Below are 27,408 nucleotides of genomic sequence, written 5' to 3'. Positions count from 1 at the left end.
CAATTTTGATCGCGGATATGGAAAGTAGGCTTGCGGCCGGAGTGGTAGGAGGAGTTAGGGTAGGAAGAGTCAGGATATGGTCACTCGCATATGCAGATGACATAGTGCTGCTGGCAAAGAGCGAAGAGGCTTTAAAGGAGTACCTAGGCTTCCTGTTTCGAAAGAATGGGGGAGTAAATGGTTACATAAAAGAGAGGGTGAGAAGGGCGAATGTAGTGATGAGGCAGGTGTGGGGTCTGGGGAACAGGTTATTCGTAGATGATTTTGTAAGGAGAATGAAATTGTTTGATTCGCTAGTGATGAGTGTCTTATTTTACGGAGTGGAGGTGTGGGGATGGAAGGTAAGTGCGGAGGTAAATAGGATACAGGAGAGGTATGCAAAGTGGACACTGGGGTTGGCAAAGAATACGCCGAACTACATTGTCTGGAGGGAGACAGGAAGAACGAGTTTAGGGATTATAACAGGGAGTCGAGCGTGTAGTTATGAGAAATTTTTGAAAGAGGGGAAAGGTAAGCTGTTTAGGGAGTGTTGGTGGGAGAAGGAGAACAGACTCAGTGGTGTAAAGATGGAGGTGGGAAGGGAAAGGTATTTTAGAACGAATGGATTGCAGATGGATGAAGTGAGAAGGAGGCACGAGGTAGAAAGGAAGGTATATGAGTGTTTTGAAAAGAATGGCATGGAGAAAGAGAAGGCAGAAGGAAAGGAGAGAATAAGAGAGTCAAGGTTTAACGGGAACTATGTGTGGATTATGCCAAGGGAGAGAGCGTAATATTTGTATGAGAAAGGAGAGCAAGGAAGTCAGGAACTTATAGCGAGAATGAGATGCGGTTGCATGGAGGATTATAATAGGTTCTGGCTTTCTAGAGAAAAGAGAATGTGTGAACTGTGCGGGAAAGGAGATGCAAAAGTTGAGCACTGGTTGGAGGAGTGTGAAGAGGTGGAAAAATGGGATAAGCATGGAGGTATTGTTGCATGAAAGAGAGGACAAAAAGACAGTAGCATGGGTGAAGGGGGTGATGGTTAAGATGGAGAAAAAGAGAAGGAGGAGGAGGAATGGAGAAGGAAAGATTGTAAATAGGAGAGGAAGTATATGTAAGAAAACTGTAAATATTGTAAATAGTAGTCAAGTATTAGGTGTTAGCCGCGGACATAGAGGCTGGTAATGCGAGGCATAGCGAGAAAAGAGCGCGATGCATGCAAGGCGAGACGAGGCGCAGCGAGGAAGTTTAGGCTATAGAAGCGAGTGGATTAGTGATTAGGTGTGGATGGATGGTATTTTGTAAGACATATTTGTAAGAAAATTCTGTAAAAAAATGGAAGTGTAAGCAAGTCAATTTTTTAAGGTTAGCAGGCCGAAAAATAAACGTTTATCTATCTATCTATCTAACAATAATTATCTCGTAACCTGTAAGAGGTAGGTAAAAATGAATTTTTATATTTGAGTACCGCATATACTACAGTACAATAATATGATATCCACATTGTAAACTGACATCGATTTTGACATACCTCCTACAGTTTACGATAATTTCTTTATTATAATAATAAGAATAACGGTCACTTTTGTTCTCAACGTCCCCAAGCAGCGGATATTTCACAGGTTCCAGGAACGTTCCGAAGGTTCCCGCGGAACGTTCCGCACTAATAGGGAAATTTGCAAACATACTCTCAACTGGTAAGAAATTTAGATTTCTAATATCTCTATTTATGTAGTTCAAAATTTCGAGATAGCAACCAAGCCCTGAAAATAAAATCAAAGTTATCGGGAACAAAATAACAAACTGAAAACTACGAAAATTACGCAAAAATTTTTATCTGATTCTGACACCATTTTTACTTTTATTTTCTACAATTGTTTTGACACCATGGGATTCAATTTTTTCAAGGCGATTATATTATTTCATAAAAAGAACAATTGAGCACACGAAACGCCGATATTCGTTCATGTATTCGTTCATGCTGCCATCGGGCCCAGCTCACCACCAGTGAAAACTGATTATTGAAATATTGAACCTTTCGCGATTTCGCGTTTCTCAGATTCACGGATGATTCGGACCGATCCTTACTTCATATCGTTTAGCGAGTTACTCTGTTTCATGTATATTCTGTATACTGATATCTATGGACACAGCTACCCAAAATGTGGCGCAGAAACGCCAATATACTGATAGTCATGATTCCTCTGGACGCTTTTACCCTCAGTTTCAGTATGGTAGATTTCTGGTTCAAATATTAGGCGAGTGCAAAATGGCGGACAGATTTATAAAAAATATTAAATTTGCATAAAAGAATTGTTATCGGGATTCTTGGGGTCCCAAATTGCGAATTTCGAATTAAACATGGCGGGTGCAAAATGGTGGACAGTTCCACAAAAAATGATACCAGTATTTGCATAAAAATTTTATATCAAAGGTTTTTTTAGATCGTTAATTACGTATTTCGGATTTAAAATAGAACATTCGATTAACACTTTTTTAGAGGCTATTGGGTTAGCTGAATTTTCGAATTAATAACTAATATAGGATCGTCTTTCTTTATCTAAAAACGTGTTACAAGTTTACGCCAATGAAAAATATTATACTACATAATTTATTGGTTATATTAGAACGTAATTTTAACTATCTTAAGTATATATGCTAAACTTAATAAATAGGAATTTTGGCCGTGTTTTCGTGAGTCTGCCCGTCTGTGGGATCAATTGATTCAATTTGTTTCAGCATTGTTACTCGGCCCTAATAAATAAGTAGATAATGCAAAACATACCATTGCAAAAAATCTAGGGTTCACGTGAATAGAACTGGTGCCACTAGTAGGAAGCGGACGTATTGGCCAGGCTGGATCTATACTGTTCACTTTAAGATCTAATACATATAACTTCTGTGCCGGGAAAACGTTGAACCATGTCTGACGTAATTTATGCATGCTCAATCTCGTTGCTTCATCCACCTGATCAATTAAGTATTCAATAATTAATTCTTTGCACGGATCAAATGTTACATTATTTCAGGTTTTACTCTGAACATTAATGTATAGTTAATAATAACAAATATATAAACTACAATTCTTACATCAGCTTCTTTAATCTTATGTATATGCACAAACAAACACACATAGCCCCCCCCACACACACACGCGCGCGCGTGTGTGTGTGTAGGACGTCAATGACCACAATCGCTGTAGCGACTGTCTTATATCGTGCTATTAATACAAATTGCAGAATAGATATTAATTAATAATCGGGTCAAGCAATCTTCTAGAAAACTAGGAATGTTTAATTTTTTTCTCAAAAATATTAATTTAAGAAAATGGATATACTTTCCCATTAAAAAATAAAAAATACTAAATTTAAAAGAACAAAAATATAATTTTCAAGATAATGAATACATGAATTACCTCTTCGAAGACGCTGCAGAATGTTTTGACAATATTTTGTGAGAACAGTTCCAGGTAATTTCCTTTAACGTTCTTGACGATCGAATCGATGAGATACAGTACCGGAAGTTTGCAGTCGCTTTTCACCTAATAAAATACAACAATATTCTAGTCTACTGGACTTATCTTTCAACAAACCCATCCCCCAGTAGTAGAAAGTAGAGTAAAATGGAACATTTTATGGTTTTATTGCTGTGAAATAACAAAGAAAGTTTTCCACGAACAAAAATTGGAGATTTCAAAGATAAGAAAATTCCTTTTTTTAATCAAATAATTGTACCTATGTTTTACCAAAAATAGAAAGAAAATCTTCTGTTAAATCCTGAAAAATCACTTAACTCAGACAGTATATCAACAACAAGTGAACAACTTTACCCTTTAACATTAATACTGTTAATGGACTCTCTTATTATAATGCAGCATTTTCAAACTTATCTCCAATTACACACATTCTTCTTATTACTCTTGCACTCTACACACTATTTTTATTATTATAATTACTTTTAGTCACAAAAAAACAAGAGTTTCATGGTTAATGGTAAAGAATTTTGCTTTCTCCTTTCCTCAATAAATTTGACTTCGTAACATACAAAACTCGCTTGACGAAATCTCAATATAAATCGCATTGGTAAATTAGTATCATAGAAAGTACCTTAAAAATACTTTTAAAATTGAAGTTGATAAATATTTTATCAATAAATAATTATTATTTAAAGTATATACATTTATTATTTTTCAGCGATCATTTCACTACTAAGATTTGATCAAATTCTATAGTGAAAAATTAACTTTAATTTAAAATTATGGACATACACATATTTAGCTGGAATTTCTTTATTTTAACTTGAACGTAACTTAAATTTAAAGAATGTTTGGCAACTCTGTATGGCCAGAAAATGTTGAAATAAAATTTCTTCTGTAACTGTGACTTTCGTTTGCTTGTTACACCAAGCCGCCATCAATTTTTTAAGGTACGAAAGACATTACAACTGACGCATCCTCAAGATAATTTACATTGCATTCAAGTGTGAGAACGAAAAATTCCCTCTTTTAATTTAACGGAAAATCACTTTGCAAATACAGTCACTAATCTAGATAACATACACATTTACTTTCAAAAAATCATTTTACAGTGAAGATATGATCAAATTCAATGATAAAATATTCCGGGTGGTCGCTAGACTGCAAGAAACAAATTGGCAGTCATATATGAAGTAATGAAAATTAAAGTGGAAATTGAAAAAGTTAAAGTTAAACTCCACTGAATTCGAAAAATTTAGAGTAAAAACTTGAACCATCTAAAACTCAGAATTCATAAGTTGTTTTTGCAAGCCTAAAAAATGAAAAATTTAATGACATAACATTTGAAGAGTACTGAAAAGAAGTATTAAAAATTGTATATTTAAATTTGAAACATTTTATACTGAACAATTATAAATTAGGACGGTTTAAAACAAAGATTTTCAAACTCAAGTTTAAAAATGTAAATAATTAAACGTATTAAACCTTTGAGAGAAAACCGTATCAGTATTAGATACATAAATCAAAATAATTTTGAACTGAAAAATTTGTCATTGCAGACACATAAATTTTGAAGGTAATAAAAACTATAATTTCACGAACACTCGAATTCGTGTAATAAGCCTTCGCAGAGAAAAATCTGTTATGAATTTCCCATGGAACGCTAGTACCATTTTTAGGAAACGATTCTGTGCAAAATACGGAACAAATTTTTCTCGATGTTCTTGAGCAAATAATAAAAAACATGAGAAAAATAAATCGGTTGCTGTTTTTTGGAATATGTATACATAAATTCCACGGTACGTAATAACAAATAGCATTGAAAGTAGTGTTCAATTCTTTATCCGGATAAAAACGAGGCTGGCAAAGCATTGCACAAAATAGTCAATTTAAGGGCATGCGATACTTACAAAATTGTCGATTTTACCAGTTTTAGGTTCCCCCGGCTTTTTTTTGTAGAATAATAAATATTTTGTCTTGAAAATTTGAGAAATGATAGCGAACATGTTAACGGACGTCCCCACACACTTTTTTGTGGGTTAATTCAAAAAAGTTTTAATTTCGCAAAATGTGATTAATTTGCATAGCGCTTAGGAAATAGTATCGATTTATTCAGTGTTAGATTCCCCCGGCTTTTTTCCTAGGATAAGAAATATTTTGCCTTTAAAATATGGGAAATGATGGCGAACATGCTAACGGACGTCCCCACACACTTTTTTTGTGTTTTTTTATCAAAAAATTTTTGATATTGCTAACAACGTGCGTGTATATTTCGAGGTTATGTGTGTTACAATTCACCCGAGCGTTACTTCCAAAGTACACAATATTTTTGGCCGAAAACTTTGGACTTACAAATAAACATGGTAACTAATCTTCCGGAACTAACTTTGTTTGCAGGCAATCAAAAAAGTTTATTTCATATGCAATTTCCTGATTATCGAAAAGGCAGAGATGAAAAACGACGTGACCTCAAAATAATGCGTATGCATACAATTTTTATTTAGCACAATACATTTTTTTGTTATTATCCCTCAAAAAAGAGTCCGAGGGCGTCCGTTATGATATTTTATAGCATCTCCGAATTAATTTTTTTTTTAATTTCATTTTTGTGGAAAAAAAGCCGAGGAAACTGTAAGTATCACATGCCCTTAAGGCATTATTTGATAAACACATAAAATTGTCTTTGACAGTATGAAATGAAACAAAAATGGTTTAATGTTTTAATAAAGGTTCAAAGTTGTGGAAAGTAAAAAAAAAATACTTTTGAAAATGACATAGGGGAGACCACTATACAGTACATAGTCATTAATTAAAAGCACAAATATACGTAAAATAATTAAGGGCATATAATACTTAGAAAATGATGGATTTTATTAGTTTTAGGTTCCTTCATCTTTTTTCCTAGGATAATAAATATTTTGTCTTAAAAATTCGGGACATGAGAGCGAACATGCTAACGAAACGTCCCCGCACACTTTTTTGTGGGTTCATTCAACAAATTTTACTTTTGCTAAATTTGATTAATTTGTGTGGCGCTTTGGAATTAGTATCGATTTTATCAGTGTTAGATTCCCTCGGTTTTTTCCTACAATAATGAAGATTTTGTCTTCAAAATATGTGGAATGATAGTGAATATGCTAACGGACGTTCACGTACACTTTTTTGGTGGGTTAATTAAAAAAAAATTTATTTGGTTAAATTTGACATATGTGTGTATTTCGAGGTAATGTGTGTTACAATTCTCTCCCATAATTGGTACGATTGTTATCATTGGATAAATGGTTATGAGAAATAACACTAAAATTATCTTTTTAACATTAAATTTCATTCAGGACACTTTGAAGGCAGGTCTTTACTGTTCGAGATACGCTTTTAAACTAAAAACGGATCGTGTCACAGATTTCACATATACACACACCATATACATTTTCATCCATGGTTATGGTTTACTTCATAAATAGAACAGACCTCTATTATCCCCATACTAGACTTCACGGTATACATAACTTGACACGTACCGACTAAATACTACGAAACGTAGATTATATTTTTGCCCTATATACATTCTTAGAAGTTGAAATAATCCAACACGCCTCCTCGAAAAAATAATCTAGTTGAAAATATCAAAATCATTCATTCATATAAGAAAAGTAATGACACACCTTCCTTGTGTTATCTGGGAAAACAATCTACAAATGGTCCAACATTTGTGCGAGGGATTAGGGAAAACCCAGAAAAACCTAATCCGACCATCGTCATATCATCAACAAGTGATATTAAACATTACGTAATGTTGACGTTCATATCATTAGATTATTCCCGACTCATTCCGCTTCTGAGTTCTGGGAACCTTGGAGCTGGTAAAGGTTTTGTCAGCAAATCAGCCAATTGGTTTCCTGTTGGAATGTATTTCAATTTAATTACATTTTTCTCAACTTGTTCCCTAGAAAAATGGTACCTTCTATCTACATGCTTCGATCTAGTATGACTTGTCGGATTGCTGGCTATACTAATACAGCCATTATTATCTTCATAAATTATTATTGGTTCTGAGATATTTACGTTGATACTGATTGCTAAAGATTTTAACTACAATGCTTCTCTGACAGCTTCAAAAAGTGCCATGTACTCAGCTTTAGTAGATAAGGCTGCAACTGATGCTTGCTTTCTTGTATTCCAGCATATTGTACAACATTCAAATAACTTGAATAAGTAACCAGATGTCTTTTTCTATCTTTATTATCATTGCCACACTAATCAGAATCAACATAACCGACCAAAATATTATTGTAATTATTTTGAACGTAAGTCAGTTTAATATTAATTGATCCATTAAGAAATCTCAGTAACCTTTTCAAACATTGCCAGAGTTCTTTATTATTTTCATTTGAATATCTACTCAAAATATTCACAGATGTGCTTAGATCAGGTCGTATACATAACATCACGTACATTAAACATCCGATAAGATTTTGACAAGGAGCATTATATTTCTCATCTGAGCTGAATTTCGAAAACCTTTGTCCATTAAAGCTTTTTCAAACAATTCAAACCAGCATCGAGCTGCTTGTTTTAACCCATATATAGCGTTATGTAATTTGCAGACTTGATTTTCCTTACGTATAACTCCCTCAGGTACTTTCATACATATTTCTTCTTTCAATATAACGTTTAAAAATGCAGTTTTCACGTTTGTATGGTGGACTAACAAATTGAATTGATTTGAAAAAGACATTATAAGCCTAAAACTTGCAACTCTAGCTACTGGTGCAAAAGTTCCATTGTAATCAGTTAAATATTCCTGGCTAAAAACTCGAGCAACAACACGAGCTTTATATTTCGACGGGTTTCCAAATTCATCATTTTGATAACAAATACCCATTTAAAAGCTACAATATTTTTGTTCCCAGGTTTTTTTTTTTACTAATGACCAGGTTTTATTGATTATAAGAGAATTAATTTCTTCTCTAATGGCTTGTTCCCAGTGACTTTTATCATGCCTAGTCTGAATTTCCTGATACGAAACAGGAATTTTGCATACAAGGGACTGAGCACACATGAGATAATCATCTGGAAAATCATCTTCATTATATGAAATCGGAAGTTTACTTTTGAGTCTATCGCTCTTTTTCAACTCATAGGATATTTGAATTTTACTGTTACTGTCTTGAAATAAAGATGTTGTGTGCTTATCTGCATCGATAACAAATTTATTACATTCCCCTTCAGGCTTTTCTATCGGCCTAGATCTCAAGAAGTTGGTCCCATCAACAATTACATCTCTAACTACCATGAACTTTCCAGTTTCCACATCCCACACTTTGTATCCATTTGGTTCATACCCTACTAGAATACCTTTAAAGGACTTATCATCAAACTTTGTTTTTCTAGTTTTATTGTGAATATAAACAGTTAAACCGGAAACTCTTAAATACTTCAATTGAGGCTTTTTATTATGCCACGTTTCAAATGGAATTTTATCTACTTTCAAGGCTTTAGTTGGTGTTAAATTGATCAAATATGTAGCAGGGAGAACTGCTTCACCCCAGAAATATTTTTTCAAATTAACATCTGAAATCATAGCACGAGCTTTTTCAGTTATAGTCCTTATCATGCGCTCTGAGACACCATTCAATTGAGGAATCCGTGGAACTGTCAAATGGTAACCAATACCTTAGTTTAAGATGTTAATTTTGTTTGTCTACTTGTTCCTAATCAATATTAGCATAATATTGATTAATTTTTTAAGATTGTGGAAAAAACGCTCTCTAGCTCCACTGGGATATGATCCCAGGTCCTTCAGATTGCCGGTCTGATGCTCTTCCAACTGAGCTACGGAGAGCAAGTAGACAAACAAAATTAACATCTTAAGGCCATGTGACGAGAGGGTCAACGTGACCAAACCTGGTCTTCAATTTTTCTTTCCCAACTTACGTCTAAACAAAATGAGGTATCGCTCTGAAAAATTAGGAAATGGAAGAGGAGGTACTAAAGTCCATGTCTCTGCTTTGTTCCGGTGGAAATTTTGAGAAAAAATTTTTTTTTTAAGAAAATACCAGTTTAAGTTTTCTTTCCCAACTTACGTCCACACGGAATGAGATATCGTGTTAAAAATTTGGCACGATAAATAAAAGGCATGCAAGAATGTGTCTCTGGACCTAAATAATTAGAATAGTGAAAAGTTTTTTTTTTAATTACTATTTTGGAGAAATACCGACCGTGCTGTTGTTAAACGCTGCAAGCAATTTGCAATGTTGTCAATGGGCAAGTTATGAAGTTTACATTTATCAAAGTGGGGCAAAACAGCAAAAACCACTCACGAAAATTATGCACAAATAATGCAAAAACTAATGTTTGCACTTGAAATGCAAATAGACATGTTTGGCCTGACATGCGTATCAGTCTGGTATCAGCTGTGTTAAAGCAGCACTAGCGCGGCGAGTAGACAACTTCGAACTTCTAGGGGTCTATGGGTAAAACAGATTGCATGATTACCGTCAGAGAAAGTTAAAAGTCAAACTTCTGCTGTAAAACCTAAATGTGTCGGTCGATAATCATTATTTGCATAAATAAAGTTCTTTTTCCTCCAACTCTTTGCAAGGCCACAAACGATCCTTTAATATTTATTAACATTTCCCGAAAAAACTTTCCGCGTTTTTTAAACTTTTATTTTTCAATATGGGTGTAAAAATATTGATCTTCGGGCTGACTTGATCAGCTGTTATACTCATCACATGACCTTAAGCTATTAATTAATTTCCCTGGTGAAAAAACCTAGATCAATAATAAAATATGAATTCATGTTAGAAAGAAAAATCTTACAAGTATAAGGAATAACGCTGACATTCTGCTTTGTAAGGAGATTGGGAATAAAATATTCTCGTCTCTCCGTAGCTCAGTTGGTAAAGCATATCAGACTGGCAATCTGAAGGACCTGGGCTCATATCCCAGCAGAGCTAGAGAGCGTTTTCTTCACAATCTTAAAAAATTAATCAATAGTATAATAACATTGAGTAAGACCAAGTAGACAAACAAAATTACACATTAAACTATTATTTCATATCCCTGGTCAAAAAACCTACATGAATAATAAAAAAGGCAACTAATACATTTTAGCACACACAAATCTTTAAATTGAAATGAGCTTCACTTTTTGCAATAAAATCTTTAAATGCAGAAAATAAATCCAATTTATAAATGATTAAATACGTAAAACAATAATGAGTGTACTCGTCAATAAAACATACAAAATCATTTTTATTATTGATCGTCGGAGGAGTTATTGGTACACAAACATCTGAATGAACAATAAATAATGTACTTTTAACATGATTTTTATATTTGACCCTTTCGAAAGGTACTCGTGCTTGTTTACCTTTTATACAAGCTTCACACAAATTATCATTAGGTATAATTTGATCAATTTGTCCGATATCAGAAATCATCTGCTTATTCTTTAATTCTAAAATTTTAGATTTACAAGTATATACCAGTCGCTGATGCCATAATTTATAAAAATTACTTTTCAAATTATAAACTTGGATATTAGATACACTCTTTTTCAAGTTCACCTGGAAGTCAATACAAATTAAATTATTCAAAGACTTACCCCTTGTGATGATCTTACCACCTTTGTTAATTTCAACTCCATGTTGATTCAATATGATTGTCAGACCCGATTGTTGCAATTTATTTACAGAAAGTAAATTATACGCGACTACCGGGCAATAGTAAATATCATCCAGGATTCCGTTGATACCCACGTTTCTGATAACATTGAGCTTACCTTTTTTAGTTGCCGTTATAAAAGCTCCGTTTTTCGCTGTAGAAATTTTCATTGAAGGCTGCAATTCAATAAAATTTGCAGTCAAGTCTTCGCTGTTCATAAGATAGTTCGACGGTCCTGAATCCAGAAGGAACGTAATTTTATTTCCTTTTTCATCAATTTTAAAATCTCCAGCCATGAATGCAGCTCCAGAGTTGATGCCGCTTGATGTTGATTGTTCATTTACATCAACAGTTTGAACTGTCATGTTTTTCTCATTGCGGCACTGCAATTGCCTCTTACAGTGAAAACAATTTTTCTTTATATGTCCTTTCCTACCACAATGATGACATTGGTATGCTTATTTTTATTTAATTTTCCTTGCCCTTGACGATGAATTTCTTCCATGACTTTTTGAACTAAGGATTGTTCCTTTTGTTAGAAGAATCATCAGTTTTGTCGGCGTGAAGCACTTTTGAGCTTGTATCACTGCTTTCGTGTTTCAGTTTAATTTCCTGATCTAAAAGTCTCGTTTTAACGAAAGATAGCGTTAAATTATCTTTAGATAATGTTTCAATAGCTGTTATGACTCCATCATATGCTGTAGGGAAAGTCAAATGCAAATGTGACACTTTATCAGTCTATTCTACTTTTACACCTGCTGATAATAACTCAGTGATCATATCATCAAAAACTGTAAAATGTTTAATTAGTGGTGTATCACCCTGCAACTTTAACCCGAGCCATCTCTTCCGTACGGCCAATTGCGTAGCAAGACTTTTCCTTTTATAGATGGAATCCAAATTGAGTAGAATTTCTCTCGCAGTATTGTCGGTTTTCACAAATCCGAGAAAAGAATCCGATAAATATTCTATTATCACATTCTTAGCAATTCTTTCTGCTTTATTACACTCATCGATTGGTGCATTCGGCATTGCATCATTAATGACTTTAATTACGTCAAGTTCAGTTAAGTAGGCTTTAATTCTCAATTTCCACGCACTGTATCAGTCACCGTCGAAAGCTCTAATGTTTCTCTTCGCTTTTAGGTTCTCCATTTTCACTTTCACTAAGCACTTCACACAAAAACGAAGGTTTCTATTAGTTTTCTCACTATTGGTATTATTTCACAATACACAGCTTTTATTTATTAGCTGGGCCCATAACCTATTGGATAAATGGTTATGAGGAATAACACTAAAATGATCTTTTTAACATTCAATTTCATTCAGGAGACTTGGAAGGCAGGTCTTTACTGTTCGAGATACGCTTTCAAACTAAAAACGGATCGTGTCACAGATTTCACATATACACACACCACATACATTTCCATCCATGGCTAGGGTTTAATTCATAAAATAGAACAGACCTCTTTTGTCTCCATACCAAACTTCACAGTATACATAATTTTTTGTGAATATATTTTTTCTCAAATATAACAGATATTTCAAATGTTTCAAATTTTCGAAATGAATCATATTGAATACAACTTTTCCTTGAAGTAGTTAATGAGAGACTTAGGTGAGGTTTCATATGCAGCAATTGCCCGAAAACTTCTTTCTGCGCCTTTTGCATGTTATACTTGAGTGATGGGTACATACCTCACTTTCAAATTAACGCATCCTTTCTTAGAAAAGACGCGAATCTTTGGAATCCTGATGCAGAATATCAGCAAGGTGCGACTACTGTCAGAAACATCAAAGTGGTCAACGAGGTAGCAGAACGAAGAAAATTGATATCTGACTTTAATTCTCTTCTTATTAGAGACGAAAGTCAGAAAAAATATTTACTACAAGTGGTAACTACATCTTTAGGCGCGAGCCAGTGGAGCTCACGGACACAGCGCATAACAACTGTAGAGGTAAGCAGTGGGGCTTGATTTCGTAAGCCTCTCGGTCGGTCTCCAACTACGTTAACCATGCCTATGCATGCAGCTTAATAACAAAAAAAGTAATCAACTTAAAAAATTTCTGATTTTTGCAAATGAAAGGGCAAATCAACAACTATCGATTGGTGTAAAAACCTGAAAATCGATTTTTTGATAGAGGGTCCCTGTACCAAGGGTTTCTGCTGAATATGGTTACAAAAATAAATAGGCAATCGCGGACAATTGTCCAGGGTTGGTTCCGAAGGAATTAACCCCCAAGCGGAGGTGTGAAAACTGTGCCGAAAGCTGAATGGCATCTGGGTGAGGTGTCTAGAACGGTGACTCTGGGATACCGTGCGACCTCTCAGAGTACGCAGCCTTATCCTTGCATGCGGGGCTCTACAAGTATGGACGAACCCCTTTCCCTAGCTTCTCGTGGAAACAACAATGACAACACCAAACATAGTTGTAGTAAGTGCGGTTCAAAACAACAAAACGCGCAGGGCTCTCGACAATGGGTCGGCCAACAACGCTGACCAGTCTAGAGCTAATGAAAAGGATTCAATAGATCGGAGGAATCCCGCGACCTTTGGGTGGACGGAGCGACTGAATCACGACTTGCTAGAGTGCTATGATGCAAGTGTGGCCCCTGAACGGGGTTACATGGCACGGCTGCATGCTCTACGGTGCGAGAAACACCCGGAGCTATTGCATTTTTCACAGCGAACGTCTGCGAAACCATGAGGAACTACTCCAAAAAAGGGGCTACGTAAGCGGAACGCTTACTCTACCATAGCTAAAACAAGCCGGCAACAGAAAAAGAGAGGCGACACTAAGACCAACCGCGGGCAGGCATCCAATAGAGGAAGAGCGTAACTTTATGACCCGGAGAAACATCAACACCAAGGTTTCTCTCAAGCATGAAGATCTGGCTGAAATAGATGACGAGCTTCGTGGAGATTTTTCCGGAGAATCCGACCTCTGGGCTATCAATTATTGTGTGTATAATGCAGCGAGAGCTTTGGCCAATGCGTACCGTAAAACAAAACCAACGGTTGATCATAAGACGAAAAGACGAATGCATCAACTTGCCATAAAGATAGGCTGGTCAAGACAGTACGCGTCCCGCATTCAGTGTGTGATTGACTACATCACATCTGGCAGGAATTTTAACGCCAAGGTTCGAAAGTTCGCGCGCGAACTCCGGACCCGTTATCACACACTTAAGAAGTCAAAGCTGCTGACCATCATTCAGCATATTGTTTAGAGAATACGGATACTATCTGACGCTAAGAGAAGTCTAGAGCGGAGGGAGAAGTGGGTGAGAGAAAATCAACAGTTTTTCTCTGATCCATCTCGACTCTTCCAAGACCCTTCAGTTACTGTCGAAAACCCACCCAAACTAGAGGAGGTCAAAGTATTTTGGAGAGAAGTCTACGAAGTGCAGCACAGACTGGACGAAGACTCAGAAAATATAAATAGCTTCAAGAAGTTCGGTCATTTGAACCTGTGTGGCAAGAAATGTATGAACAACGAGGCTCAAAGAAAGGCGTAGCGGGGTGTCGGGAGAACCTGCTCATCGATAAATGTGTCTGCAAAGATGCAGCATTCTACCAGCATGACCTATCTATGGCCTGGATTGATTAGCGGAAAGCTTTCGATTCGACCTTCTATAGACTTATCATCTGTGTTTTGAAAATCTTAAGGTTCATCCGCAAATAGTTAGATGCATAGAGATATTGATGCCGCTTTGGAAAACCAGATTTACTACCTCATTTAAAAAAATCGTGTGACAACACGACACCGTGAGCCCACTCCTCTTTTGCCTTACATTATTGCCACTATCTCTAGCACTTCGCCATTCCAACGGGTACTTGTGCGGCAAACCTGCAGATCGAAAGTACAAGGTCACTCATGTTTTTTACATGGACGATCTTAAGATCTATGCTAAAAACAAAGAGCAACTAAATCTAGCTCTGGGGATTGTCGAACGATGTACTAAGGAAATTGGAATGGAATTTGGGTTAAAGAAATGCGCCAAGGTTTATTTGAAGCGAGGAAAACTTATTGGCATTCCTGAAGATCCTAAGCTCCTTGATAGAAGCGCTATACGACACCTTTGCGCTGGAAAGACTTATGCGTGCCTGGGCGTTCCACAGATGCGCATAATGTGACATCTATAAAGCATACTCTCCAAAGCAGATACAAACGTCTCATCCGGCAGATTTGGTCTTCCGAACTGTCGACGAGGAACAAAGTATCTGCAACGAACATACTTGCCGTCCCGGTAGTACTCTATTCATTTGGAGTAGTTCCATGGACGAAGAACGAGCTCAGATCCCTTGATATCGGGACAAGAAAGGTTATGCACATGAACAAAAGCAAGCATCTTAAGTATTTCGTTCCGCGACTGTACATCTCACGCCGTCAAGATGGTCGCGGAATATTGAGTCTTGAATGTCTTCACAACAGGATTATTCTGTGTACAGCACATAGAGTTGCAAATGGAAGAGATCCTCTTCTTAAAATGGTCAGGAAACACGAAGAAATGGGCAAAGGAGCGTTTCTGTACAAAGCAGCGGAGGAGGTTGCTGAAACACTCGGATTCAACTTCAGTATTAGGGACGAGCAAAATGCATCAAATCTTATCTATCTCGAGTACTCACTCCTGAAAGCCCGGATTCAGAATGCACGGTATCTTCCACAGAAATATGAAGGATCAGTCAATGTCTTATGAGCTAATGTTTGCTTTCCATAAAACGCCCAGATTGAAGTCTGGTACGGAGGGTTTCATTTTTGCATGCCAAGACGATGTCATTTCCACCTTAACATACCGTCTCCACATTTTGAGCCAAGACATTCCTGATGATAGCTACAGGGCGTGCCATGCACACCCCGAGCATTTCGCTCACATACTATCTAGTTGTCCAACTCACGCGGGAACGACCTACATTCAAAGGCACAATGCGACACTAAGAGCGCTTTATTACCATCTCTGTCACTCTTACGGCATTAACCTTAATATCGCTCCTCTAAATGCTCCTAGGGAAATCGAGTCAATTGTCGAGAATGGGAAGTGCCGTATATACTGGAACTTTATATTCTCGACAATTGTTTCTGTGGCTCACTCGAGGCCTGACATGGTTCTTCTTGACTTCGAGAAGCGAACCATGTTCATTATCGAATTTTCGGCACCAGCTGACAAAAACATCATAGCGAAGGAGAATTAAAAGAAAGAGAGGTATCGAGACCATATAAGGGAGTTGCAGCGATTGTACTCGGAATATTCTGTTAAACTAATCGTCCGTATCATCGGCGCTCTTGGAGGTGCCAAGCTTTCACTATCTAATGGTCTAAAAAGCATCCCTGCGTGTCAACAATATGTTAAAACATTTGCGGGAAAAATGCAGAAGGCGGTAGTCCTTGGGTCGCTCCATGTTCTTGGGGTGCACGAGGCTTTTGCTGGATCGTCGTATTGATTCCGTTAGAGACTGTAACCACCTATCTCACAGTCATGAGACGTGGTTGTGGCTGAAATTTTACCGCGATTTCGCTGGGAGCACGTGCAATTTTCCAGATTAGCACCCACTCCTGGCGAAATCCTTCGGTTGTCCTTATGACAAATGTTTAATTTTATGTATATATGACCGTCCACGAAGAAAGGGACCTTACGACGTAAGGTCCGACGTATGTGACCTGCAGAAAGATTGTCGGCTTTTAGTGTGTAAATTAAATTTCACAGTGTTATTACAACTGTAGAAGAGAAAAGTACGAATTGTGTTCAAATGTGGTAAAACCGCTCATGGAATTTTGACAGTTTGCAGGTTATTTTGTTATTTTCTTTCCGACCTGTCGACATTTTCTCTGTTAAATATTTATGTTTTACTGACACTATATAAATCAATTTTATTCTAATTATAGGTCTCTGTCGCTGTCTCCAGATTCTGAACTTTACAAATAGACATATTAGGAACTTTTGTGTCTTAATATATCATTTCTTTCTCAAACACGTATCAAATTTTTGGAATTTTTCTTGATACCAAGATCTGCTAGGATGATATTTTTAGTTTTACAGGATTTTAGGTTCAGAGGGCCTACTTTTAATTTGTTTAAATTGAAATGGCACCTTGACAAAATACCAGATTTAAAAAAATCGAAAACTGATATTGCTGCAAAGTTGTTACGCTTTATTGAAAACTAAAATATCTATTGATTTCTTTAAAAGAAAATTATCTGGCGGTGCTGCAATTAAGTCAAACATGCTAATCAATAGAACATGTGTTCAAATCATAATTTTTTTAAGTGAGCAAAGATGAACTTTTTTTAAATTCAGGTAAATTTTACTTTAAAAATGTTTGTTTTGCTTTATACTTTTATGCATGGCAAGCAAGGGGCTGTGTATAAATTACAAAAACTTTTATTCTGAAATTCTGAAGCACGCACCCCCCTTTGTTAGGGTTCAAAAGTTTTGACCGCTCTTATTTCATATGATTTTTGCCAACTACATTTTTCTTGTGAATTTAGTGAATTAATTAGGGGAGCATTTGATAAAATCGTGCTGTTTGTCATGAATGAACGAAGTTAAAAAATTAATGTTAAACAAACAAAAAAACAAATAAATTTTCAACAAGTTGGTTCAATTTTTAACATAAAAACTGAAAGCTCAACGGAATATGTAATGTACTATCAGAATGGTATTAATAACGAAAAATGGTAATAAATGGTAAAAGTATAAACAATATGTTCACCTATTAAGTTTTTTGAGCACAAATTGACATAGTAGAAAAGTCAATGTTGAAATGAGAATAATTTATTGAAACATGAATATTCATGTTTATAAATTGAAGTATTTGATTGCTTAAGCAACTGTTGTTTAAACAATGTAGTATATAGTACAATTAAATGCTTAAGTGGATGCTTTACGATGTAATTATTTATGTATACTATATAAGAAATAGGATTGGGAGGAAAATGTTCTACTACATGGATTATACATATGTTATGTTTTCTAGCAGATTTTTAGATGATAATACAAAATGTATAACTGTATATGATTTTTCTGATTATTAGGGCTCCTAATTTTGTCGCAAAAATCATGATTCAACACCTTTGGAAATGCAAACTCACATGGGACACACATGTCCCAGTCGTGGTATAAAAGACTTTGATCCAATACAGAAACGAGTTGCCGCTGTTAAATGATTTCAGGTTTGATCGTTCGATCATGCTTCCAATTTCCACTGGCATTCAGTTATATGGGTTTTGTGACGCTAGTGAGAAGACCCATTGTGCTTGCCTCTATTTGAAATCATCGGGCATTCAAGGCTATCATCATTGTGTTCTTATATGTCACAAGTTACGAGTTGCTCCTATAAAAAATAGGTTATTGCCAAGATTGAAACTGTGTGCAGCTCTTTTATTGGCAAAACTATACAGAGTCACAGTACAATCTTTGCAATTGCATTTCTCCAAAATCTATTTTTGGTCTGACTCCATCATTGCCTCAAATGAATAAATACACTACCACACGCATCATGAGTGTCGACAAGTACTACTCATGACATTCCTGCTGACTTAATCTTCCGTGGTCAAGAACCTCAGGAATTTCTAAATAATAAGTTTTGGTCCCAAGGTCCAAACTGGCTCAGCAAAAAAGATAATGCATAGCCATAATTAAAAATCATGAAAAATCAGAAGCTCGCGAAAGTCAAGGAATTATGTCAATAAAAATTACGTAACTAGAAACAAATCTTTTGGAAAGAGCCAGTAACTTTTTAAAAACTGCCAACCGTATTCGCGTATTGTTTTTGATTTTTGAATAATCTTAAAAACAAAGATAAACCAACGAGAATATCGATTAGAAATTCACAAACGGAACTTGATGCGGCATCACAGGCGATTATTAAACTAACTCAAGCCGAAGCATTTTCGGAAGTATTGCGTGCTTTATCGCGTAATCAATGTGTCGATCTAGAGAGTACTCTTGTTCGTCTAAACCCATTTTCAGATCACGCTGTTTTAAGAGCCGGAGGGAGACTCGTTCACGCGAAAATTCCTGATATGAAAAAACACCCAATCGTTCTTTCAAAAAATCATAATATTACGGCAATAATAATCATTCGCGCTGAACACATAAAACTTTTTCACGCCGGGCCTCACACAGTTCTATACGGAGTTCGTGAAACGTATTGGCCCATCGATGGTCGTAACATGACGAGAAACATCATCGGACAATGCGTAACATGCTTTTGCACAAAACCTCGTGAAACGAATTTTTAATGGAAAATTTACATAAAGGTCGCGTTTCTTTTACAACAGAGATTTTATAAAACTAGTCTTAAGTGCATAGTTATAAGATATTTTCTATTTACCAAAATGTCACCGAAGTGTCTAGATTTATTCTACCAACCTTTGTGATACTTTAGTTTATTGAACATAGATAGTTCAAGAGAGCGTGTATGTTCCGCCAGAACAATTATATTTATTTTCATGAGACACGATGGCCGATCTCTGTAAGACCTTTCCTGTCATTAGACGTTATTCTCAAGGTTCCTAACTATTTTGCCTGTTTTTCATTCTGTATGCACCTGTTAACCATATGGCCAAGGGGGCCTCTCTACCCTTGGGTTTGGACTTCAGAGAGTTTTCCCTTGGGTTTTTCCACTTCGTCGTTTTTCGTCAAAGATCGGAAGTGAACCGGTTAGATCTGACCTATGCAGTTCGTTGTATAGACAGACTAATCAGTTGTATTTCTTACAGCAAGTAGTACTGTGTAAATTCTCCAGTCATTATTCAGTGGTGTACAATAATAATAAATATAATATAGATTATATTTCGCTTCCATAAACTTATTTACAAAACACCCAGTCTCACTTAATTCACGAAAAAATTATCAACCCACAAGACATAACACTAAACATTCGCCACCTTTCGCCTCTATCCTTGCGGCTATTGTAAAGAGTGGGATCAAGAATTTACTATTTAATATCACCTACAGCCCACAATTCTTAACCGATTTTCAATTTTCTTCGACAGAAATAATCAGCGATAGTTGCGCAAGAGCATGTGTTTCGTTCTTCACGAAAATATATATATAGATTTTATCCTCAAAATGATACTTGATCATGAAAATTTGTTTTCTACTATAATTTGCTTATTTTATATATATAAACAAATGCAAAGTTTGTCCATTATAGACAGAAATTATTCATTTTTTGTTACTGATCGTTCTTAAAATATAGAAGTGGTGATGTTTAAAGATAAAAAATTGCCATTCGATATTATTTGTTTATTTTATAAACAAATTATATGAACAAATGCATATTTTGGACATTTATGGTCAGAAAGCCATTTATAAGTACAACAGACTTGCAAGAGTGAATTGATTTTTTGTGATCTATCTTCAACTTATTTCGGCTTCGTCATACGCAGGTTTGTGGTTATTATTATTATTATATTATTAGCGACATTATTATTATTATTGTTATAATATTATTTATTAATTCTTAGTCAATATTATTTACAAAATGGACTCTTTTAAAGTCTCCTTGAGAGTAATTTTCGACTTTCTTGTCGAAAATGACATTAAGACACGAAAAAGTTACTAAATTATTTGCAAGCGAAGTACAGCCTTGATGATGATCGCTTGGGAATAGTTGGCAGATACCTGAGCAGACACTTTCATACACATTTCTATCAGAAGTGGAAGCCACCTTTTGCTATTAAAAGCAAATTTGAAATGAAGTTTGAGAAGTGGCTTAATTCAGCTTTCTTTGTAGACTTTCCAGAGCTGAAGAGAAGTCCTGGAAGAAGATTGAGTTCGGAAAGCTTTGATGAAAATTCGGCTGCAACAAAGAGACGCAGATTGATGACCATAGAGGAAACTTATTCGGAAATCGAGATTCAAAAAACATCTCTCCGAATATTGAGAACTACTGGAAGAACAAAAACTGCTAATGCAATTGTGTCTCTTCCACTCGATACCAGTGGTGATTCACGTAATGTTTTTTATCATTCAGGTAAAGAAGTAGAATGTTACTCTGCAGAAGAAGCTTTAGCTTTAATGGAAGATTCCAAGTTATCCAAGTATCAATACAATGTCATTCAGTTTCAGACTAAAACTCGAAATACGGATATCTATCCTTCGTATTATGAAGTTGCTAAAGCAAAAAAAGAATGTTATCAATCACAGGCGCAGGTCCATATAACAGACAAGAAGGTGAAAACTTGCAATTTAGATTTAAGCATGAAATATGGCTGCGATGGAGCTTCAGATCGGGGAACATATAATCAGATGTTTGCGGACAAGATTCGGCTGATACGACAGTGTTTACGATATCGATGGTACCATTATGTCTGAAGGTAAGTCAAAATTCAGCAGTTGTTTGGAGCAATCCTCACCCTGGGTCTCCTAGACGACGATGCTTACCAATAGCATTTATATTCGCCAAGGAGACAAAGGAAATGACAAAAGCAGAGATTCAAGAAATCAAACGCTAAATAAAAACATTAAAGCCAACGAAGATCACTACACCGAATGGCGTCTACATAGTCAGAACTGACATGAAATTGACTATGTTAGGTGGTAAAGTCTGTCTAGCACTCTCTGATACACTTTCATCGGCAAGCTGCTACATTTGTGGGACTAGGCCAAGCGAAATGAACATGCTTGATCTGGTGAAGCTGAAAGAAGAGATTATCACCAATTTGGAATATGGTATTTCTCCTTTACATACAAAGATGCGATCTTTTGAATGTATAATACATATAGGTTGTCGTTTAGATTTCAAAAATAGTTGGGCAAGGACAGAGGAGGAAAAAAAGCAAAATGCAAGGAGTTTAAAGAAAGAACTGGTCTGATCATAGTTCAGCCAAGGCATGGAACTGGTAACACGAATAGTGGTAACACCTCCAGAAGATTTTTCGCGGATCCTGACCTAGCTGCTGAAATAACAGAAGTGAATAAAGAATTGAATTGTTAGGTTTTCTCAAATTTTGCAAATGTTGGCAAGTAGTAGCACGGAAGTTCCTCCCATGTTTTTTAACAAGTTCGCATTTGAAACTGCACAATTGCGTGTTTTGAATGTCGTGGCTTGAGTATGTGATAGATGGGTCCCTTACGAACAGTGTGGCATAGTTTTCGTCCGGAGCGCATGTTTCACGCGCGTGCTACGACCATGAGTGAACGTCAAGTGCCGACCGCCGTTGCGCAACGTATTGTCATTCGTTTTTTATTGCGGGAAGGCATTAAAAACACGGAAATTTTTCTGCGTTTGCGAAATCAGTTCGGTAGTGAGTGCCTGAGTATGGCTGCCATGTTTAAATGGGCCAAAGCATTCTAGGATGGCCGCGAAACCATCGAGAATGAGCCACATGATCGTCGACCGCGAACCAGCATGACACCAGACAACATTCGCCGCGCAGAACAAATGATTTTGGAGGACCGTAGGATGAATGTTCGAGACATTTCGGCAGAACTCGACATCAATATTGGTAGTGTAGAGTCTATCATCCACGAACACCTTCAATATCGCAAAGTAATGGCGCGATGGGTCCCTAAACTGTTGAACTTCGAGCAAAAATTCACGCGTCCTCATACCGCGCGTCTTACGCTCGATACAATATCGGTATTGGGGTGAGAGGTACTGGAACGCCCTCCTCCCTCCTTCAGTTCAGATTTATCACCCTGCGACTACCACATGTTTGGACCACTGAAAGAAGCCCTCGGAGGTCAAAGATTCAACACCGACGACGAAGTAGAGGAGTTCGTGCGCACATGGCTGTCCGAATTGTCCAAGGAATTCTTCGATAACGGTATCAAAAAACTTCCTGAAAGGTGGACAAAATGCGTAACTTGTGAGGGGAAATACCTAGAAAAACTGTAAATTTTTGTCCATTTTTTCGATAGTAAATAAACGTGTCAGAGTATTTGTCTCGATCATATATGAACCACCCTCGTACATGGAGCGACGGTTATGCAGCATTTTTTACTTCCAAACGGACAGTATTCAGGAGAAGCTGCAGAAGCACGTAATGAAGATTTCAAGCGGTTCAGAGAATTCAACACACGAAAGTTCTCTCGAGTTTCGACTACTGAAGATTTAATGCACAAGCTTCTTGTATCATCTGATCTATTAATTGCCTCTTTAGGGCAGAAAAGGGGCAACAATGGAGTTGAAATGGATCCTGAAATTCTTGAAATGATTGACAAGTACATCTTGGAAGCTAATTCTTCTGAATCGTCACAAAACATCACCACTGATGTAGTTTGAAGGCGATAAGAGAAAAAAAAGATGAATTTCACCCATAAATGTCCAAACAATGCATTTGTTTCTATAATTTTTTTATGAAATTAACAAATAATATCGAATCACAAGTCTTTATCACTAAACATCACCACTTATATATTTTAAAGATGATCGAAAAGAAAAAACGATACTTTATTTCTATAAATGGCCAAACTATGCATTTGTTTATAGAATTTTTATGCAAAATAAACAAAAATTATCGATTTATAAGCCTGTATTATTAAAAATCTCCACATATCCGCAATTTTTCGAATTTTCAAAAATAACTGGAGGGAACAGGTCTCATATGGCAAAAGGTCTAAATCAAGTTTTTAAATCTAATTTAGCAAAAAATCTTATTATTTAACATTTTATTGTAGCTAGTGTCTTTTTTTCTAAAATTTAATTGGTTTATTTTTTAATCTCATTTTTCACGATTAAAACAAACTACGCATCTTATCAACAAATAATGTATAACAAATGTGTCGATCTTTTTTTCGGTTAACTGCCTTTGTCTATTCATTTTTCTTTAATACTGTGTCGTTTTTCCAGAAATCTAATTTTTAATGTATTGTTATACGATTAAAACAAAAACTACGCATCCCACATGGAGCGCCATCGGCAAGAGCTGCCATTGCTTTTGACACGAGCAGTTAGTGTCAAAAACAAAAATGTTGGAATAGCAAGAGCTACAGTTGGCAATGCACTGACCGCTCGATAATCCACAAGAGCTGCTTGTGCTTATGGCAACAACAGCGCGAGCTCGGTGAGTGTTGCGTTTAGCCCGTCCAGTTGTTGGGATTGGCAACAATCTCTCGTGTTAATTTTTAATAAAGCGTGATGTCAAATAGCTCTAACGTTGAGTGACAACCTCGCTTGTAGCTCGTTTCTTTCGCCGCATTATCAAATGTTGAAAGTCCTAAGGGAAAACGTGTAATGACCAAATATACTTTGCAGACTTGATAATTTGTGTCATCTTTTTAGACGATTCATACATGGTGAAACAACAGTACAAAAAATGATAAAGAAAGCAATAAGTTCAGTGATATTACTAGTCCAAAAAATCCAAAGTTTTCGAAATAGGTGGGGCTAAACGCGAAAAATATGACCACCAGCGAATCTAATTTCCCGCTTGAAACTTGAAGATGAGGTGCAGATTTTTAAATGAACTGTGATTAAAACAATCACTGACAATACTAGAAACACTGGTAAGACCAGTCCAGCTAATAAGAGCACCAAAATAGCGCTGTCCTGGTAATAATGGGCGAAATGATGGCGCTGTCATGGCAATGTAAATACTGTTCGAAATATTAAAGGCGGAAGACAGTTCAGTCAATGAATACAAGACTGTAGATCAGTCCAATTATCAAAGGAAATGCCATCTAAGCTACTAATGGCAATGTGATACGACTGCCCTGGCAATGTGACTAATAACAGATCTTGGTTTTGTTGTTTGGACTGATTTATAGTCTTGTCTTAACTGACTGGACTAATAACAAGCCTTGCCTTTGTTGGTTAGACTAACCTATGGTTTTAATTATCTGGACTACAAAATATCTTTGGTTGTCCAGAATGTCGTTTGCCTTGATTATTTTGAAAAATTTTCACATTGCCAGGGCAGTCCCATTACATTGCCTTTAGTAGCTGAACTGGCTTTTCCTTTGATAATTGGACTGATCTATAGTCTTGTAATCATTGACTGAATTGTCTTCCACCTTTAATATTTCGAACAGTATTTACATTACCAGGATAGCACCATTATTTCGCCTATTATTACCAGGACAGTGCCATTTTGCTGCCCTTATTAGCTGGACGGGTCTTAACAGTGTTTCTAGTATTGTCAGTGATTGTGCTGATCACAATTTATTGGAAAATCTGCACCTCATCTTCAAGTTCCAAGCGGGACAGTAGATTCGGTTGCAGTCATACTTTTCGCGTTCAGCCCCACCTATCTCGGAAACTTTTGATTTTTTGGACTAGTACTCATTAGGATTTTTTGATTAGGAAGCTTTGAACTGTATTATATTGCAATTTCAGCCAATTTGATCTATTGAGAAATAGACGTTTGATCATTTTATCGGAAATGCAAAAAAGAGAAAATTTGTAAAACTTTTTAAAATTTTAAGAAACTTTTCGAATTTAATTTTTGGACAACACATAAATAGTTACTTTCCACATTAGTATCCATAACATATACACCTTCAAGAGCGATGATTGAGTGAGTGAGGGTGTGAGTAACGCAAATGCTCGACTCCTTTCCGATGAGATAATCCCAGTTGCTTACTTATCATTGTTTTAACGACAAAAAAAGTAAAAAGATTTTTTAGGTTAAACGCGATTAAAAATTAAAAATTCTGATGTTATAAGCAATTACGACGTGCAAATGCAGGTTCATTCATCTTGATCAGCTGATGCCGGTCATAGCGCAGTTGGTATATTGCGGTGAATGAGTCAAGCGACAAACACGGTTGCCACTAAACGTTAGAGCTATTTGACTCCATGCGCTATTGAATATTAACACGAGAGATTATTGTCACCCCAAGATCGGCACATGCCAAGCGCAACACTTACCAAGCTCGCGCTAGTGTGAGGAGCCAGGACGAGTTTTTGAAGGTGATGGATAAGAAAAAGTGAGAGTAAAGGTGAAAAGAAGTAGTGAGCATGTGAAGAAAGGTGCCTGGGTCCAGTGGAAGTGAATGTGAGATAAGATAAAAAGTGGAAAAGCAAAGATAGAATAAAAAGTTGCACGCTGAGAAAGAGAGGTTACCGTCGGACCGGAAAGTCGCTGAAGGCAGAGAGCAGTACTAGTTCCGCCTTAGCGGAGATCAAGGGAAGTTCGAGACAGTATTCTGACTCGAGTAGTGTCGTGAGCGGCGGTGTCGAGGGAGGTGAAAAAGTTTAAAAGAATCAGCTAGGGCTGAGTGAGAGACGGGCAAAGAGTAAGAAGTGAGACTTTGTGACAGAAGTATTAACTTAAGCAAAAGTGAGATGGGTTAGGAAAAGAAGCAGGAGAGGGTAACGGATGAAGCGATAAAGGTGACTTGGAAGAGAGCAGTAGATATGTTGGAAGCACGGCAGAAGAAACTTATCGAGGACCTGAATATGGTTCGGGAAATAGGGAGCGATTATGAGAGTTGAAAGAGAGATCGACAGAAGAAAGTTTGAGAAAACTCTAAAGAAGCTGGTGCCGAAGATGAAAAAGTTTGTTGCGAAAAATAAAAATAATGCAATAAATAAAAACTTCAATTTTTCAAGTTCAATTTCCTCCCCTAGGGGCTGTAAGACCTTGTAGTTGGTTAGGATGCTTAAGCGTGTGGTACGTAGGGGTCAAACGTACCTCGGCCTGGATGCGTATGGATATGGATGAAAGAATCCCTATAAACGTACTCTCCTGGGTGTTTTGAGAAGGATCCCTATAAACGGGCTCCCTGGTATGCATGATTATAGTATGATAGAAGGGTGAAAGAGCCTAGCTAATACGGGCATTCTGGATCCCTGGGTCGAGGTCTCTCTCGGACCGATCTCCAGTTTTTGGAATCGGCACCCGAAATGACCTGCGGCCCGCACAACGACCAAGAAACAGCCCTCCGTTGGTACGGTGGCCTGCGAACGGGTGTTCATTGAGTTTCTTGCTCAATGCGACTAAGCCATGGGTGCAGAGTGATCGTGCCCGTAGCAATTCGGCACCTAGGGGTTACGAAGGTGTCCTAACATAATCCTTTCATCCTAATATGTCTTTCCGGAAATCCTTACTCAGACGGCGGCTGTACCCCCAGCTCTTCCGGGAGCTGAGAGTGTGACGGCCCCTCTGAATAAGGCTATGGAAACGAGAGTGGCCAATCAGCCCCCAATAAGAAGAAACTCATTAACGATTCCCTAAAAAGGAGACTGAGGAGGCAAGCGCAACGGAATAGTAGAGCAACTGCCCCCCTGACGGTAGTGGTGTCGCATACGAGATAGCAGGACTCGCTGTTCACTGCAGAGCAGTTCGAGCTCTTAAGGGAGGCTACCTGGAGGGCGCTCTAAAGAGTGTTCC

At 36.8% G+C, this 27,408-nt stretch overlaps 1 protein-coding gene across 5 annotated transcripts in view; it reads right to left on the bottom strand.

Annotated features, from left to right (window-relative positions):
* Positions 1 to 27,408, bottom strand: part of LOC117170223 (pre-mRNA cleavage complex 2 protein Pcf11) — a 196,582-nt gene that overhangs the window by 83,002 nt on the left and 86,172 nt on the right. For 4 of the 5 annotated variants that reach the window (XM_033356838.1, XM_033356840.1, XM_033356839.1 and 1 more), the window contains 2 exons: positions 3,395 to 3,520; positions 2,765 to 2,947 (listed from right to left, as the gene is read on the bottom strand). The exons of the other annotated variant lie outside the window; for it this stretch is intronic. In XM_033356838.1, the coding sequence (XP_033212729.1) occupies positions 2,765 to 2,947; positions 3,395 to 3,520 (309 nt within the window). The remainder of the gene's footprint in view (positions 1 to 2,764; positions 2,948 to 3,394; positions 3,521 to 27,408) is intronic. 5 annotated transcript variants of the gene reach the window in all.

This window comes from Belonocnema kinseyi, chromosome 3 (assembly GCF_010883055.1).
Source record: "Belonocnema kinseyi isolate 2016_QV_RU_SX_M_011 chromosome 3, B_treatae_v1, whole genome shotgun sequence".
Taxonomy (NCBI): domain Eukaryota; kingdom Metazoa; phylum Arthropoda; class Insecta; order Hymenoptera; family Cynipidae; genus Belonocnema; species Belonocnema kinseyi.
The sequence above is the reverse complement of the archived record's forward strand: the minus strand, read 5'-3'. Positions and strand labels throughout refer to the sequence as shown.